The 18,709-nt window shown below is 57.9% G+C and overlaps 1 protein-coding gene across 1 annotated transcript in view; it reads left to right on the top strand.

Moving 5' to 3' along the window:
* Nucleotides 1-349: 349 nt before the first annotated feature.
* Nucleotides 350-18,709, top strand: part of WNT7A (Wnt family member 7A) — a 58,276-nt gene continuing 39,916 nt past the window's right edge. The window contains exons 1-2 of the mRNA XM_031471005.2: nt 350-636; nt 5,353-5,579. Coding sequence (XP_031326865.1) covers nt 566-636; nt 5,353-5,579 — 298 coding nt within the window. The 5' untranslated portion in view covers nt 350-565. The remainder of the gene's footprint in view (nt 637-5,352; nt 5,580-18,709) is intronic.

Here is an 18,709-nt window from a genome sequence, read left to right as displayed (position 1 = left end):
TCCAACCCGAGGACAGTCCCTGGGCGTCCGCTCGTCCCGCAACTTATGAGTTAGCGCGGGGTGGGGGTCGTGAGGACTCCCACCGCCCCCCACCCCGGCTTGGCGCCTCTAAGCCGGGAGGGGGCGCCGCGGGAACGCGTGGGGCAAGCATGAGCGCGCTTGGAGCAGGCGGCCCTGTCCCGCGGGCGCGGGGGCGCGGGGCGGGCGCTCCGGGGAGGCGGGCGGGGGAAGGGGGCGGGGGAGGGACGGCAGAAAGGAGGGAGGGGCGGGGGCGGGCGGCTGCAGCGCCCCCGCACTCTCCGCGCCTCGCACACTTGCACCGGCCGCTCGTGCGCAGCCCGGCGTTGCCCCGCGCCGCGCGCTCGCGCCTCCCTCCCTCCTCCCGCTCCGTGGCTCCCGCGCTCCCGGCGAGGCTCAGGCGCCGAGCGCGCGGACGGGCGCACGACAGACGGCCCCGGGAAGCCTCGGCCCGTGCCTCCCGGGCGGGCTATGTTGATTGCCCCGCCAGGGCCGGCCCGCGGGATCAGCACAGCCCGGCCCGCGGCCCCGGCGGCCAGCGGGGACTATGAACCGGAAAGCGCGGCGCTGCCTGGGCCACCTCTTTCTCAGCCTGGGCATGGTCTACCTCCGGATCGGGTAAGGGCCGCTCACACCCCCTGCACGCGCGTCCCGACAAACTTGGCGTAGCCCGGGGAGCGGTTGCGCCGCCCGCGAGCCGCCGCCGGCCACCAACTTACTTGGCTTCTCGGAGAGGCTGGGTGGGCGCGGTGCGGGAGCGGTGGGCGCACAAAGGTCCCCCTCAGGCGGGAGCCCCAGGGGCGGGTGCTGCTCCAGAGACAGGGGCAGGGGGACCGGCCATCCCGAGAACGCCTAAGGCTGGAAACCCCCAGAACCGGGGCCAGCCAGCAGGTACGCTTCGGCTTGGGGGACTCTGAAGAGGACTAGCCGCTGCAAAGGGCTAGCCTCTCACCAGGGACCCTTCAGACCAGGGCATGGGAACAGCAAGTCCAGCAGAAACACCCAGCCAGGGACCACAGCCGCTCCCAGGGAGCTCAGCCCCCGGAGCGGGAGAGGAACTCTGTACACAGAGGCGCGGGCACGGCCGCTCCTAGTACAGGGCAGTCCCCGGCTGGTAGGCGGGGCCGTCCGTGAACAGGGAACAGGTACCCGCTGCTCAGAGCCTTGCCACCACCCGATGTCCAAGGGCCCTCAGACTCCCAGAGCCCTATCCCAGGCCAAGGGGACAGCGCCAACCATCCTAACATGCACACAAAGGTAGGACAGGAGATGGCCCGAGACATCTAGGGAGACAAGCTCGCAGAGCTAGCGCCAGAGAGAGGCGGGACACCCCGCCCCCTAAAACTGGGCACCCGAGGCGGCCGGCGGGCCCGCGGAGCAGCCCTTGCCGCCTCACCCCAGCATTTCTAGGAGGTGGGGCCGGGGCGGCGCTCTGGCTGGAAGGTGGGAGGGGGCGACTCGGGACGCGTCTTGGAGCTGCATTTGCACGGTCACCCTTTGTACTTCGGAGATAATGCGCGTGGAGCCCAGAGGGGTGGGGGAGGGGGCTGTGGGGATGGGTAGAGGTTCTGACGCTCGCGGGCCACCTTGGCAGGTTTCACGCAAGCTACTCCCCCAGCTCTGCTCCGCTTGGGGAGCAGCGGCCAGGGTGCGTGTGGTGGGTCCTTTGTGTTTTGTCACTCCCAGTCCCCGCTTCGCCACCCCGCGGCTCTGGAGCGGGGATTTCGCAAGTTGACCGGCCGGCCGGGCGGCAAGCAGGTGCGCGCAGAGCTGACGAGGCGGCTGCCAGCCCTGACCGCGGGCCGAGAGGCGGCTGCGGGGTCGCCCGCTGCCTGCCTGCCGGTGTGTTTTAAGTGTTATTGATTCGCCCGCGTCTGGGTGGTTTTTCTTTTTTTCCCCTGCTTTAATCTTCATCTTGGCCCGCGCCCTGCCGCCCCGCGCGCATCCAGCATCCAGGAAGCCGGTGGGGCTGATTGGCGCAGGCCGCGTGCGGCTTTATCTCCTTTTTAATTAGAAACGGGGCGGAGGGACCCGGGAGCCGAGAGAGAAAGGGAAAACAACAGAAAATAACCTCCCCTGGCCGCCCCGCCCGCCCGACCTCCCGCCGGCGCCGAGACCTCACAGTCCCCGCAGGGGCCCGGCTGCCCGGAGGGAGGGAGGGAGGGAGGGTGGGAGGGAGGCACCGAGGGCGCCCGGCCTTCCGCCCCGCGGCCGCCCTTTGGGGCGGGGAGAGGGCCAGGTCGGGAGGAGTTGCAGAGTGGTTTGGGGCCAAGCCTGCTGCTCTCTGCACCTCGGGTTATCCATCTTTAAAATGGGCATGAGAGGTAAAGTCCCATGGTTCTGGAGAGGCCTTCCAGTTCCCCCTACTGATGGCAGGGCTTCGGGGGTTATATTTATTTTATTTAGGTAGTTCAGGTGACGAGCACCAGCCTCTTGTAACAATCAGATCCAGTAATAGTAACTGTTACAGCAGCTCATTTCTTGAGTAGTTACTGTCACTTTCTGAACTCTTCCTGTGTTTTAACCCACTTAATTTTTCGACAGCCCTAGGAAGTGAGATCTAATTAACATCTTCCTTTTAGTGATGGGAACACTGAAGCACAGAGAGGGGGTGTGACTTGCCCAGGGTCACACAGGTTCTAGGGGAAGAAAATCTGGATGGCACCCCCGGCCTGGATGCTTGGCTGCCAGCCTGTGGTTGCTGTGCGCTCCCGACCCTAACAGGTCCTTACGGCCTGCTGCTGGAGGGAGTTCCTGGTGGCCAGCTGGGTGTTCAGAGGTTCCTCCTGACTTGTGGCCAGAACATCTCCATTTGACTTAATCATTCTATGCTGCCTCTTCCTCAGACCTTCCAAAGAGTTTAGCTCTGCGTTAGACTCTATTTTAGTGGCTGAGATAATGACTGAGAGCTCTCGCCAGGCTCCCGTTCCAGATCCTTGCCCCGGTAGCCTCCAGATCTCAGCCTCTGTGAGCCCTGCTTTCTAGTCCTGTGAAGTGGACAGGCGCAGTGGACATGGCAACTCCCGCCCGAGGCGGCTGTTGAGAGAGGCCGTGTGGCTGGCGCTTGTGGTGGCGACTGGCACATCGCCTTGGCGCAGCACAGGGACGCAGCAGGCGCCCACTGGTGCATCCAAGGCAATTTGGGGGCACCTGCCATGGCACAGTCACCTTGAGTGGCGTTGTTGAAGCTCTGTGCCCAGTTCACTCAGTAGCCATCTAGCGAACCAGCAGACAGCTTCCCTGTCCTCAAAGAGCTCATGGGCTGATGAGAAACGAGTGATACAGCAGTGAGCACACAAATCAAAAACACACAGGTCCATTAAAACATCTCAGAAGCCCATGAGTAATCGAGAGTATTAAGTAAATAAAACAGGCTGTGATGGAAAGTTAGGAGGGATTGGGTGCGGAGGCAGGTTCCTTCGCTGGGACGGTCAGGGAGGTGACCCTTGAGGTTACAAGGGTGATGGCAAGAAGCCAAGCATGTGAACCCAGGCAGTGACAGAGCTTCCAGGGAGAGGGACCAGCAAGGATCCAGGACCCGAGGCAGGAACGGGGCTGGCGTGTGGCAGGAGCAGAGGGAGACAGGGCAGGAGTGGCCAGTTATGCACTTGGAGAGGAGGGGGTCACCTCATCTCCTGTGCTGTTGGCCAGGGGACCCTCGCTTTAAGAAACTCGAATTCCAAAACAACTTCCCATGGCTGAGCCTGGGCTGGAAGGAAAGCAAGGCACCTCGCTCGCCCTGCGGATGGCTGCAGCCTGCGTGAGTGGGAGCTCTTACTGTTATAACCAGAGTGAGGTCTTCTCTTTCAGAGGGTGCTTGATGACGTTTAAACGATGGTCCAAAAGGAAGCCCCGACGAGTGGGTCATCTTTGTGCAAAGGGAGGGCTACCTGCATCATCACGGTTACCATTGGAGCTTGTTTGGAGTTATCTAGATACTAGGAAATGCACCCCTCCTCATGCCAGATACGAGTCACACTGATGCCTCTCTGTCCCTTGTACCCTTCCCCACCCCTCTCCTCAGCTCCACCTCGTCCATCAGCAAGTTTGGTCAGCTGCATCTGCAACCACCCCCGCCACTGCCACCAAGGCCAGGCCACCGCCTCTGGCCTCCCCGCTCTCCCTGCTCCTGTCTGGAGCCCCGCAGTCCTCTCCCCCATGGGGCCGGAGGGATGGGATCCTGTCCATAACCTGCGTACAGCCCTTCAGTGCTTTTTGATGCTTCTGAGAAAATTCTAGTCTTGGGCCGTCTCCTCTCCCAGACCCTCCCCTCCCTGAGCCTTGGTACTGGATCAGCCTGTGTGGTTCTTTCTGATCCGTGGTGGTCCCAAACGTGTTCCCCTCCCAGGACTTTGCATCTTCTGTTCCCTCTGCCCAGAATACTCTGCCCCAGACCTTCCCATGGCTGGCTGCGGACCATTGGGTTTCAGCTGCCATCTCACCCCAGCTAAAGCGGCCCCTCTCCCTTCCCCCCCAGACCCACCCCTGCTGGCCCTCCCAGCATCTTTGTTGACTTTCTTTGCAGTGTACGTCACCGAACGGCCTGCTGCGTTCACTTGTGACATGTGCATCATCTCCTGCTGTAGCCCCTCCAGGGCAGGGCCTGGCTCATCTCCAGGCATGGTGCCTGGGAGCCTGTGCTCTGATAGGTGTCTTGTATGGGTCTGTGCAGTGAGTGGGTTCGGAGGACAGGAAACCTCATTGCAGGAGTTGTAAGCATCCTCTAGGCCAGTTGTGTCCAGAGTGGGACACACGTACTGCACTGGCATGCGGGGAGGAGACACTAGAACTTCTGTTTGCAACTGCTTTTTAAAGGCGTTTTTGTGATAATACACACACATGCTTTATACACATTTAACATGTGCGAGCAGGGGTTCTTCTTTAATGAACATCCGTGCACCCACCACCCTTTCAGAGGCCATCGCTGCGTGACACCTGGTGGTTACCTTTCCCTGGCTTGCATTGCAACTTTACCCCACAGAGATGATTCCTAAACAATCCACTTTGTGTGATTCTAAGCTTCCTCTCAATTAAATCCTCCCTGAGATGCAAAGACAACTGGCTTAGTCCACTTGACAATGTTTGTGACACGCGTCGTCTTTCTTTGGGTCTAAAAAAGAAATCAGGCCTCACTAGTTTAACATCCACGTTGTGCACACACGGACGGGAAGTATCAATGAATGAACATGGGCTGGGGTGCAGGATCAAAAAGGTTGGGAGACCCCTGCTGGGAGCCGTGGAGGGGGGCGAGGCTGGTCACCCAGGGAGGGCCTGTAGGCTGTGCTCCGCACCTTGCTAGCCTAACGCTCCGTCTCTCCGTGTCCCCTGCTACAGCGGCTTCTCCTCAGTGGTAGCTCTGGGCGCGAGCATCATCTGTAACAAGATCCCAGGCCTGGCTCCCAGACAGCGGGCGATCTGCCAGAGCCGGCCCGACGCCATCATCGTCATAGGAGAAGGCTCGCAAATGGGCCTGGACGAGTGTCAGTTTCAGTTCCGCAATGGCCGCTGGAACTGCTCGGCGCTGGGGGAGCGCACCGTCTTCGGGAAGGAGCTCAAAGTGGGTACGTGCTCACCCAGACACCCCAGCAGGGCTCAGGCGATGGGGAGACCCTCATGCCTGCCCCAGGTGGGAGGGCCCCAGATGTGGGGTCTGGCAGCTGCCGCAGCGTGAGTTCGGGTCTCCTGACGAGGGCCCACACCACCCGAGCCGTTCCTGGCTTGGTTGCAAACTAGCCACCACTGGCCCGAATGCAAACTGGCTGATGGATACAGCACTGGTCCTGTTTTTTAAATTGAAGCCCACATTTTAAAGATTCTCTGTTTTACCTAAAAATTGGAATTTCTGGCTTCTTTTGAAAAAGTGGCAGCGCTCCTGATAGCTTACACCTGTGCCCACATAACTAAGATGTTGTGCCTGTGTGTGCAGCCGGGCAGCTCATTCCCTGCCGCAGTCCCCACCTCTCTCCATTGCCACCCAGTCACTTTATACGACTTTCCTGGCCACTGTGGACGTTTGCATTTCCAGCCCTTGTTTTATGGGGATGCTGGGTTGTGCAGACATGCACGTACACACACGGATATATACACACGTGTGTGCACGTGGAGTGTTGGGCCACCCATTTGGTTTCCAGAGCAATTGTGAGGAAAGCCTGGTGGGCAGGGCCTGGGGATAATGTTGGTTGCCGGGAGGCCTCGGTTGGTATGGGGAAGGCCATGTTGTGTGACTTCTTGCTTTTGTGCATCTGGACAAGGGGGCTGGGAACCCCAGGCTCACTTCTGAGCCAAGCCATGAACTTCCTTGAAAGTCAGGGCAGCCTCGGGGCTGCTGGGCTAGAGTGGTCCACCTGGCCTGCCTGACGGCTCAGAGGGCACCCCCGAGTTCTCTCTCTCAGCCCCAGCATCAGCAAATCCAGCTCATGCTGAAAAGATGCACCCAAAATCCAGCCACTGCTCCCTGTCCTCACTCCCTTCCCCTCAGGGCACCCAGTTGGCATCTCTGGGCCCCTGGGCACCCCCTCCCCCACCTGCTTCCCCCACCACCCACCATCCTATAGCCCCTCCTGCAGGGTTGTCCTTTGTAAATGGAAATCAATCCTGCCATTTCTCTGCATAAACTCTTTGGAGGCTTCCCTTCATTTCAGAATGAAATCCCCACTGGTCATCGGCCGCCTGCAGCCCTCTGCCCTCCTCTTCATTCCATCTCTCTGCTCCCCCGCCCACCCAGCCTCGCCCTGTTTCCCAAGCACACAACAGTGGGTCCTGCTCTGGGGCCTAGGCACCATGAACTTCTCTGCCTCTCCCACAGCTCCAGACCCCACCCTGTTCTCCGAGAATGTCACTCCCCACCAGCACCCAGGTCTCCCGCAGCTTCCCCTGAAGTCCCCTCTCACCACTAAGCTCTATCCCACCAGCCAAGCATCAGGCACCGTCTGCATCTGTTCCCAGCCCACTGGGAATGCCAGCTCATGGGGGTCAGGGCTCCCCTGCCCCTTCCCCGGAAATATTTTCTTCCCCTTCTTCTCGGAAGGAGGAGCAGCAACATGGCGGTCCTGCTGCCAGGCTTGTTCGTCACCATCTTCTGTAGGCACCTTCCTACTCACACCCGAGGGGCCTGGGATCCCAGGTGCAGGGTGAGGGCGGCAGGAGGCAGCAGCCTCCGCTCCGCATGCACGTCCTTTGAGATGTAGGATTTTGTCTATACCACCCTCCTGTCTCCCTCTTCTCAACCTTGGGCAGGACTCACCTTTCAGCTGGAGAACTGAGGCCCAGAGAGAGGCTGGGACCACCCCAGCCCATGCCAGGAGGGGACATCAACACTGGGACTCCAGTCCCTGAAATGCCACCTTGTGAGCTCACCCTTATCATCCCTGTGGCTTTTCTGCCTTCTGTCCACACCCCTGTCATTATTTCATATTCAGACACGCAGGGGCCAGTCATATTCAATGTCATATTCTGGCATTATTTTAGACTGTGTCTCTGCTGACATGTGAGATGTTACAGATGAGGAAGCTGAGGCTCAGGTCAGCCTGCCCAAGGTCAACAAAAGTGAGGGGCCCAGCACCGCTCCCAGTCTTGGAATAGCCAGCCTGTTGTAATAGTGCCTGCAGGGGTCGACAGGAGGGCTCGGCACAGGGAGCCCCAGGACGAGGGAGCCTCTGCTGCCCAGAGTTGTCCAGTCGAGGGACCCACAGCAGGCAGAGGCGGGGAATACCACTGATATGCACCACCAGTGTACACTGAGGAGCAGCAGGGGCCTGGGGCAAGGAGCATTCTTCGAGAGGTGGACCTGGGTAAGAGAGGTTGCCTCAGGGAATTTAAGCAAACAGAAGCCAAGAAAACCTCTTGGATTGCGATGCTAGGGCAATAAGCCTGAGGGGCCTGGAAGGGACTGGGAGCTGGAGCCAGGCGGTGTGTGGGGTCAGTCTGAGCAGTTTCAATTTCTAGGTGGAGGGACGATTGGGGAATTTTGAGAATGGGCATGACTGCCAAGGTAAGGTCACACCACATGAAATCGCCACTATTCAACAGTATTAGGCCCTGTAAAATAGCAACATTGTATGATTCAATCTAATAGGAGTTCTGGAAGAGTCATTGGAGTGGGTACAAAATTCATTCACTCATTCGTCGTTAATCATTGATTCACAAAAAATTTGAGTGCCCACTGTGGCTGGAAGCTGCTCTTTCAACCTCCGTGGTCAGGGAAGGCCTCTAGGAGGTGAGCCACAAGCATGTCTAGGGGAAGACAAAGGGGACAGCAAGTGCAAAGGCCCTGAGGCAGGAATGCGTTTGGTAGTTTGGGGAACAGTGGGGAGGGCAGTGTGACTGGAGTGCAGTGAGAGAAGGGGGAAGAGGAAGGCTCAGAGGTCAGAAAAGCGGTCAGGAGGTGGACAGTGTGACATCTGTCTGGCCGAGTCAGGGGTTTGGATTTTCCTCTGGTGAATGGAGTGCAGGGGAATGAGAGGGTAACAGAGGGAGTTAGAAAGCTAGTCCAGTCTCCTGGCAGGAGGTGACGGTGGCTGTGGCTTTGGCCATGAGCTGCCAGGATCGAGAGACACTGATGATGTGGAGGCCAGTTAGGAAGGAGTTCCCCTGGCCTGGGCTTCACAGGTGGTGGCAGTGGGAGCAGAGGAAGAGTGGGTCAAGACGAGACCCCTGCGTGTCCGAGCTGTCACTGCCCCCTGAGCCCTGGTTTCCTCCTGTGTAAATGGGCGTGCTGCCCCAGGACACCAGGAAGCAAGCCTCAGAGTTATGCTTTCTGGGCTCTTCCTCAGGGCTCTGCCCCTGGGGGTTGCCTTTTTCTGCGAATGACCAGCCAACAGGGGCTGCCTTGTAGGGGTGAGGGGTCAGGAGTGTAGTCATTGACTTTGGGGGGTCTGGCCATCAAGTCCACCCTCTGGGCATCAGGGCACATCACCTGCCTTTGAAGAGACATCCCAGAAGCTCCACCCACTCTCCCGCTCAGACCCCATTGGCCAGGACCCAGTCACGTGACCACACCTAGCTGCAAGGGAAGCTGGGAAATGTAGTCTTTTGTTTGTGCAGCTGCGAGACAAGGCTCTGAGACTGAGGATGAAGGAGAAAATGGACCTCGGGGTGGGCAGCGTAGGCTCTGCATCCTGTCAGGAGACCCAAAGGCCCGCCTTCTTCCACGTCCTCAGCCCCCACTGTGATCCTGGCTCTGCCCCACCCCCAGTGAGTGTTCTGGATTTTACTGCTGGGACCAGAGGAGAGGGCCGTGGCAGGACCAGGCCTGGTCCCCGTGGACAACAGAAGCCGAAACCCAGCGTGCGCCACCCAAGGTGGGAAGGGGACTGTGTGCGCCTCAGTGACGGAAGTCAGGGCCACACCGGCCCTCAGAGCAGGTGTGGGCCTCCTCGCAGCACCAGGCCCCAGGCCTGCAGGAACGAGCCGTACCTTCCAGGGGCAGCAGCCGCGAAGCCCCGCGGCTCACTCTGACTGCACCCACAAGCAGGGCTAGACGCCTGTCCCTCCCAAACCGTCACGGGGGCCACAGACAGCAGAGCTTCTGTTGGCGAGGCCTGGGGGCTGCCCCAAACCGTCTCCTGGGGAGCAGGGCTGCCCACAGGGCTCCCAGGCAGCGTGGTGGCCGGAGCAGGGGACCACAGGCTGGGCAGCTCACACGCAGTCCTGGAAGCTGGAGGTCCAAGATCAAGGTGCCACAGGGTTGGTTTCTTCTGAGGCCCCTCTGCTTGGCTTGTAGACGGCTGCCTCCCTGCTATGTCCTCACTCGGTCTTCCTTCTGTGCACGTGCCCTGACGTCTGTTTCCTAATCTCCTAAGGATGCCAGTCAGGTTGGAAGAGGGCTCGCCCTACTGGCCTCATTTACGCTGATCACCTCTTTAAAGATCATACCTCCAAATGCAGTTTGCTCAAGTCCACCACCAGCACGCAGCTGGATCAGGGACAGGTGGTTTGAACCCACCCCTGTGAGCGTCCCTCGTGCCTCCTCTCCCTCCGAAGCCACACTCTCTCTCCTGAGCCTTACCTTTCCCATCCTTGCTTGTTTATGTCTAATTTGTCCTGTTGATTTGTCCCCCAGAAGTACATGGTTTAGTTTGAGTTGCATTTAATTTTATAAGGGGAAGCCACCATGCTACCGGCAGTCTTTCGGAATTTACTTTCTCCCCTTTGCTGTTAACAGAGCTCATCTGTGTGGTTCCCCGTAGCGGCCGTCGGTTGCTTTCAGCCGTGGTAAACAGACACATCTGTGCACCACGCCTCGGTTGTGGGCGTCTGGGCCGTCACTGACGGTGCCACCACAGGCCTCCCTGTGTGCATCTCTGGGCGCCACGTGTATGCTTCTCTTGGGCACATCTTGGGAAATGGAGTTGTTGGTCTCAGGGCACGAGGACGGACCTGGTTTCTTCAGTGACTGGGCCACGTGCCACGCCCCCAGCCGGTGGCAGTGACCCGCGGCCTTTCCAGCACTCGGGGTTGTTCAGGTGTCTTCATTTTGGCCTGGAGGATGAGTATCAGATGCTTTCTCCCTGTCATCTTGATGTGTGTTTCCCCGAGCAGCGATGCGGTCGAAGCTCTTCCTCTGTATTTGCTGAGCTGAGTGTTTACTCTTCTGTGAGTTGCCTGTTGGCGCTTTTTGCCCACGTTTCCGTCAGGTTGTGTGTTCTCCCGTCAGGTCTGGCCGTCGTGGTCATCTGTGTCACGGGCGGAGGAGCGAGGGCTGCATCAGGCAGGGCCCCAGGGAGGTGGGTCAGCAGGACAAGCCCGGGCATCCGCGTCACGTAGCCCACCTGGCCAGGTGGCAGCAGCATTCTAAGGATGTCAGACGCTGGCACCTGGCGGGTTAGCTGTCAGAGGAGGCCCCTTTGCCCTCCCGGGAGGCCCACCTGCCTGTCTCCTGTGAAGAAGAACTCAGGGAACTGGGAATGCCTGCTCAAGACTGTATTCCTGGTGCAGCAGGACAGGGAAGGTGCACAATAGAATGAGAAGCCATTGGTCCTATTTCTCATCTAAGCTCACCATTTGGGCTCTACTTACAAAATATATCCCTCAGTCTGTCCACGTCTTACCGCCTCCACTATTGCCTCCTGGTTCAAATCTCCACCTTCAGGGAGCTGTGCCCAACTACCTCAGCCCCCTAGTGTACCCCACTTCCCCAGCCACGCAGCACCCGGCAAAGAAGCTCCCCAGTGTCGCTGTGACCACGGTGTCCCCCCATGTGAAGCCCTTCCTGTTGCTCTAAGAATAAAATGCCAACAGGCCCCCTGGTCCTTTGCAGCCGCCTGGGACCGGCACCCCGACCCCTTCTCCACGCCAGGTCTGTCACCCACTTCCCACCCTCAAGCATGACAAAGTGCTTCCTGCCCCAGGGCCTTTGCCCCAGCTGTTCCGTTTGCCTGGATGCTCTTCCGTCATTCCATCCTCGGCCTGCGTGTCAGCCCCTGGCCGGGCCCGCTATGCAGTGTGGACCCCGTCCCCAGCTGCGCCTCCCTTTGCTGTGTTTCCCCTGCGTCACTGCGCTACTCCACGGCGCCTCCTCTCTGATCTGCTCGTTTGTGCGGCAGCGCCGTGTGACAGGGCAGCCCTGAAGCCGCCCGCTGCTGCTTTCCCGGGCTTCCCCCCTTCCCAGCCGTGGGCCACGGCTGAACAGCAGTGACAACAGTAGCCAAGTCACAGGTGGCGGGTGGCTGAGATTGCTTATCCCCACGAGGCATCCAGAACCATGCCTGGCGCCCAGGATGAGCCCCAGAAATCACAGCTGTATTGTCCTTGGGTCTCCCCAGCCACAAGGACTCTGTGGCTGCGGGCACCCCTGGGTGCTGGTGCAGACCCCTGTTCCCACTCCTTCTGGAACAGGGGCCAGAGCGGAACAGCGACAGGGAGAGGCTGCTGAGTGATGGCAGGTAACGTGCACACCCCAGCGTTATGCAGGTCTCCACCCAAATGCCACCTCCTCCAGGAGGCCTTCCTTGACCATCTCGGAGGCCTGAGACGGCCTCCCCGGCAGGTCACCCTGTGCTGTTGTCTTTACAGCACTTACCACTTTCACAAGTGACTTTGCTTACTTTTGCGAGACTGTTCCCCGGCACGGGTCCTCGGCCCCAGGGAGGTCCAGGGAGCCCACACCTGTCAGTCGTCTTCTCCCCGCCTCCCCCAGCCCCTGGCCCACAGCCTGGCACACAGCAGGGTCTCGGGCAACACATGGAGAGAGGCCTGATCCCCAGGCAGGCCGGCTCCTCTCTGCCGGCACGTCCAGCTGCCCCGAGCCCTTGGGGGTCTTGCCTGTCTTAGGGCACAGGTCTGAGTGCACCGCACACACGGGATGCGCTCTACTCTCTTTGTTGGGTGAACGCTTTTCCTTTCTGACCCAGAATACAAGGCTGAATGTTCATCCCTGCATGTAGCATCTTGATCCATGTCGGCCCAGCGTTCTGTTAGCTCCCCTCCCACATTTGCGTTGGCTTCAGATGGGGTCAAATGTTGACTAGGTGAAGGCCTTGGGGGGACCCCCACCCACCATGGCCTGACTCAGGAGGAACTGTCCCCCATCTGTTCAGTAGAACATTGGTCTCCACCCCTCCCTGCCCCAACCTGCTGCTCCAGGGAAAAAAAAGAGGGCTCCTTGGATGATAAATTTGGGAACTCAGCGTGCTGTATTCCCTGCTTGAGAGGAAGCCAGTGTATTAAAGGCTCTGATAAGTCCTGCAGACAAGAGAGCACCTTGAGCAGGCTTTCCTGCTCTCCTCTGACCTCAGACTCACTGACCACCTGGCGGAACTGCTGTTTAGAAGCACCCACACCAGGAAGCTGTGCTGGAGACCCTCACAGATTGACCATGCGCATACTGTGGTTTGGGACTAACCAGGAATCCACAGAAAGGCTATTCACCCACCCCCAAGTCTGGCATCCTTCCCCAAGGTCGACGAAGAGGCACGTTCTAGTCTCTGATTTGGACGTGGGCAGTGAGGTCAATTCTAGTCAACGTTACTCTCCAAAGTCCCTTAAATCAGCCACAAAATTCAAAATCCCTGGCTTTCTCTACAACAACGTCTAACATGCGCGCGCGGGCGTGGCTGAACGTACGGCAGCGCTGCACCACGCAGAGCAAAGAGGCACTGTATCTGAAGCATACATGTGGCGTTCCTTTGTGCAAATTTTTCTAAGATTCCACACATAAGTGAGACCATACAGTATTTGTCTTTCTCTGTCCAGCCTATCTCACGTAGCATAAGGCCCTCAAGGTCCATCCACGTTGTTGCAATGGCAGGATTTCCTTTTTTGTTTTTTTTTACGGCTGAGTGATGGTCCCTTGCACATATACAGACTGCGTCTTCTTTATCCCTCCTTCCCGCGATGGACACTCAGGTTGTGTCCGTGTCTCGGCTGTTGTGAGTAAACTGTGACGAACGTGGGGGTACAGATGCATTTCTGAGTTAGCATTTTCATCTTCTCTGGCTAAACACCCAGAAGGAGAGCTGCTATAGGGCTGCTCTATTGTTAATTTGAGGGGGAACCTCCATACTTTTTTTCCCCATAGTGGCGGCGCCAGTTTATACTCCCGCACATACAGCATCTTAAATTTGTTTTTCCCAGGTGCATTTGGTTGAAATGTTAGTTAAGTGCTCATAGGAATCACCCCCCACCCCTGCCCCAGTGTGTCTACCCATTCATTCCTTCCTTCCATAGATTTAAAATTTTTTTTAATTTTTAACTTTTTGGGGGGCGGTGATCATTAAGTTCTATCTATTTAAATGGAGGTACTGGGGCTTGAACCCAGGACCTCATGCATGTGCTTTACCACTGAGCTATACCCCACCCGCTCCTCCCACAGATATTTACTAGCATCTTCCATATGGTAAATGGCTGATGAATTGACCACAGGGGCTGCCCTCGGGCGCTCACTGGTGGGGACAGACAGCAACATCGGGGCCGCAATGTGCTCTGGGATCTGGTAGAAGAGGTGAGGGCACTGGGTGGATGGTGTTGGACTTGGAGCGAGGTGGGCTGCCTGCAGGGTCACCTCACATTGGAGGCCACAACCCGGAAAGGGAGGGGTGAGGTAGGGAGGAGCTGCCGAGGAAGACCTGCAGGTGTGACCCAGCCAGAGCCAGGGGTCCAGAGTGGTCCGGGCACCTGGCTCTAGTGTGCGGGCTAAGGAGGGTGGAAAGAGGCTGGAGAGAGAGGTGGGGGTGAATCTGTCCCCATCCGCAGGGTTTTGTGTACAGACTCTGGTTGGCCTGGGATGGGAGCTATCCGGAGAATCTCTCTCCCTGCCTCCGGGGAGAGACGGGATGTGGGAAGACGATCAGATCCTCAGCATGAATAGAAATCGGCTATGTCTCCAGCATCACTGTCAGCAGAGAAATGGTGATTTCCTGATGTGAGCTCCTGGGGATGGCTTTATTCTTTTTCAAATACTCACGACCTCCTGTTGGGTATTCCCCTGCGGAGTTTTTCCAGGAAAGGGCACCTATGACCTAGGATTCAGGCCCTGGGGACCACCCTTCTCTATCTACACGCCGGGGACCTAGGAAGCATTTCTGGGCTTCTGCTTCTGCCCCGGTTCAGCACTTCCCCTCCGGAGCGCTCCCCCCGGCAGCTCAGGATCCCACATCTGGGAATCCGTGTGCCTCACACAGTGGCTCCATCTCCTCTCCCGTCTCGGGCTGGGAGACTGGCCGGAGCACATGCCTGGCAAGCGAATGCCTCCTTGGAGGGACGATTCGAAGCCCTTTCCGGTGAGAAAGTCGGCGGCGAGGGGCAGTCTGGCCCTCTCTCTGCCGGTTCCTCACAATACGCCATCTCGCCGGAGCCCGAGACCTATTCTTTACCCGTTCTTGCTTAGAACGCAGCTAACAAAGGCCTTTTTGTCTCGTTGGCATTTTTTTTTCTGCAAGCCTCAGTTCATCCTGGGTTTTAGCTCTCCTGACACTATTCTTTGAGATGAGTCTTTTGTTGTAATGTTCTCTTGCCGGCTTTTGTAGGATCGGCGGACACACACTCACACACTTTCACACACACAGTCTCACACATTCGACTGTGGGGGCTTCACGGATAAATGATCCTGTTGCCCACAGACTCGTGGGGAGAGATCCATCTTCCAGATCTTTCAGTCCGACACAGAATAAGGATGGAGAAGGTGCTGGGCCACGTGCCAAGGAGCGTGTGTCAGGATGGCCCCAGGAGAGGGGACCCTGGAGCTGCATCTTGGTGGGCACGGTTAACCAGTAAGGCACCCAATAAGAGCTGCTGCTGCTGGAGCCCTTCCAGACGTGGCCTGGGGCCTTGGTTTGCTTTATCTTCCTAACAGCCTTCAGAGGCAGGTGCTTTATTATTCCCATTTTACAGAGGAAGAAACTGAGGCCACGAGAGATCTACCACCCTGAAGTGGAACCAGTTTGCAAACCCACCTTTATCACTGTGCCCCCCAACCCCGGGGCCCTGCTTGGAAACCACCAGGCTACTTGGCCTCTCACCAGGCAGACTGGGGAGGAAGGGCATTTGCAGACTGAGGGAACAGCGTGTACAAGGGCTTGGAGGCAGGAAGGGGCATTTGTTGACCCTTGACTGGTGGTTGGCACTGCGCTCTGGTCTTGCTCACTGGGAAGAGAGATCCTTGGATGGAACCGAGGTGGGAGACAAGGGCAGAGGTTGGGGGCCCAGATTCCATCTCCATGGGCTTGTTACCTCAGCTGGGCTCGGCCCAAACACATGCTCCCTGCACCCCCAGTTCTTCTGTTTGTTCGTCCAGAGCTCCCTAGTTCCTCTGGACGGAGACAGCCCGATGGGGCCCTCTGGGCCCAGAAGGGCTATGAGCGCCATGCCGTGGGGCTGGCAAAAGCAACATTTTTCCATCTGTATATTTTCCAAATCATCATATATTTCAGCCGGTGTCACTGCAGATTGCTCACTCTCTGACCCATTGGCTTTAAATAGCAAAAGAAAAAAAAAATACAATGCACTTTGTGGTTTCCAGTAAGATACCGTAAATACACCCAGATAATATTCCGGTGCAAACCATTTGCAGTGGCCGCACAGGGCGGTGGAATGGAATCTTTCGGGCAGGCTCGGACATCAGTTTATTTCCTCTGTACCCGCCGGGATCGTTATGGAGCTGGCATGCGTGGAGGGCGTCAGCCGGGCTCCGCAGGTTCACCCCAGTGATAACACTGGCCTTTAGCGAGCACCTTCTAGGGAGCTGGGCCTCTCTGCATACAGGGGCTTCAGTTCATCTTCAGGGCAGCTGGGCAGTGTCCTGGTGGTTCCCATTTCACAGATGGGGAAGCTGAGGCCGGGCACGAGAGCCCTTGCTGAGGGTCACCCAACTGAGGAAGGAGCCGGGAGGAGGGACTGATAGCCTCCATCTTACCCAAGTTCTGGGCTGAAGCCACCTGAGCTTCTGGATGGAAAATCACCTGGAGATGCAGGCGGATCGTGGTGAAGATGTAGGAGCACGTGGTGCAGGTGAGGGCAGGACTCCGTGCTGGGAGCCGGGAGACCCTGGTCCCCATCCCCCTGGTCTCGCTGAGTGACTGGGGACCCTGGGCAAGTCTCCTGGCCTCTGTGAACGTATTGTTCCAGGAGGAACTGGCGGGCTTTATGTCTGTGGCTCTGGGAGACTTTCCTCTGATTCTGGGGACAGGAGGGACCTCTGCCCGAGACAGGATGGTGGGGCAGGCAGGCTCTGCACTGCCCTCTACAGCCTCACCTCCTCCCGCCACTGCCCACATCACGTCAGCCCATCGCAGGGGCTGCCTGTTGGCCTGGACCCCCTCAGCCTCATGGCTGGCTCCTCCCTGATCAAAAGGCACCACCCCACACTGCCCCTGCTCACCCCACCCTGTCCCTGTCCCCTCCGTGTTCTGTGTTCTGCAGAGTCCTCAGCTGCCCCTGAGTCACGTGGTCTTGCTATCTGTCTCCCCAGAAGGACAGGCCACGCCTGAATCCCTCCTCTCTGGTTCCCCAGCCCCCAGCACGGTGCCTGGCATATAGGAGGCACTCAAGAAATGTCTGTTGAGTGAAGGGACGGGGCACATGGCTTGGTCAAGGAGGCCGCCGGGAAGCAGGTGTGATGGAGGTCCTTCCTCTGCTCGTGGACAAGAGGGAGAGGTTGATGGTCAAGGCAGGCGACGCTGGGTCTGTTCCTGGAGGGAGCGTGGTTAACAACAGCCGAGCCCGGGGTTCTCTGCTGACTGACCCCACGTGGTAGGTTTGGGAAAGAGCCAGGGGTCAGGAGGGCTGGAGCAGGTATCATGACCTCAAGGCAGGAGGCTGGGTTGGACTCTGGATCCAGGCTGATTAGGGTTGAATCCTTGTCAGGCTCCATCACCCCTCTGGGCCTCAATCTCCCCATCTGTAAAATGGAGATAAAAGCTCCCCATCCCATAGGGTTGTTGCCAGCTAAGCAGGTTGATCTATATTGAGTGCTTAGGGAGGAGACTGGCAGACAGTAAGCATTTTATGACTTTGCTGCTCTTATTACCAACCACGTGCCACTGGGCCTGTCACCTCCTTCTGTTTCTGCAGCAGTGAAACAGACATCTTAGACCCGCCTTTGCAGACATGCAGGAAGAGACAAATGAGGCAGGACTGGGAAATCACCTGGAGGGGCTTCCCCAGGCTGAGAGGGGGTCATCCCTGGAGTACGGAGCATGGTCAGGGTCCGGGGTGTCCTCCGCGCTGGTTGGAGGCGGCATATGACCACTGGGTTTGCATCCTGGCTCTGCTTGAGCAAGTCACCTCCCTGAGGCTCAGTTCCCAGTCAGGCAAAACGAGAAATCGCCACTTGCCTGGGGTGGGTGAAGGGGGCGTGGCTGGTTGGAGCTTAATGTGGCCTCTCACATGGAGAGACTGAGATTTTAAGATTCTGGGACCCTTGTCTACCTTCTCTCTGCTTTCAAATCCTGCTCTCAGAAAGCCTTCCCATTTGAATGGGACTTATAAATTATTTATTGATGTCTGAACTGGTAACAATTGAATGGCAAAAATCAAGGCTTTTGGATAAGGATGGCTGCATTAAGTCAAAAGAATCTCTCTCAACTGTGGGCTTTCCCACGCCGTGCGGACCTGGGAAGGAAGGTGGCTGGGATCGTGGGAGGACGCTGCCCGCGTGGGCCTGGAATCCCAGTTCTGGCCCGTTTCGGGGTTGGCGGCTGCAGTGAATCCGCTTACTTCTCAGAGCCCTGGTTTCTTCATCTGTAAAACTGTAGGGAGCGGTGTCCACGCGACAGAGCCTCCAAGTATGGGTCTGGCACGTAGCAGGTGCTCCGTGAAGATTACTTTCTTTCCACCCTCTCTCCCCACAAATAGCATGAAGCCCAGGTTCATGGCTGTGCTGAGGCCCTGGGCAAGGTTGTACTGAGCAGGTGGGTTCATCACGGCTCCGCACCTGCCTGGTCAGAGCCTCTTGGAACCTGGGTCGGGCGGCGTTCCTGGGAACAGGTGAGCAGAGCAGTTTCCCAAATTGCCCAGCGTGAAGCCTGGCAAGTAAGAAGCACTAAATAAAGCTCCCCTGGGTTTTGGTCACTGTTCGGAGCTTTCATTCATTCGTTCGTTCGTTCATTCATTCATTCATCTATTCATTCAACAGGTATTTACTGAGTGCCTACTATGCATCAGTAATATCCGGGGACATGACAGGGCACATGACAAAGTGTTGGCTTCAAAGGCATTATGTTGTGGAGGCAGCAGGAGTGGTGGGTGTGGTGTGGGG

The sequence above is a fragment of the Camelus dromedarius genome, chromosome 17 (assembly GCF_036321535.1).
Source record: "Camelus dromedarius isolate mCamDro1 chromosome 17, mCamDro1.pat, whole genome shotgun sequence".
In the NCBI taxonomy this organism is placed as follows: domain Eukaryota; kingdom Metazoa; phylum Chordata; class Mammalia; order Artiodactyla; family Camelidae; genus Camelus; species Camelus dromedarius.
This window is presented reverse-complemented; position numbering and strand designations above follow the sequence as displayed.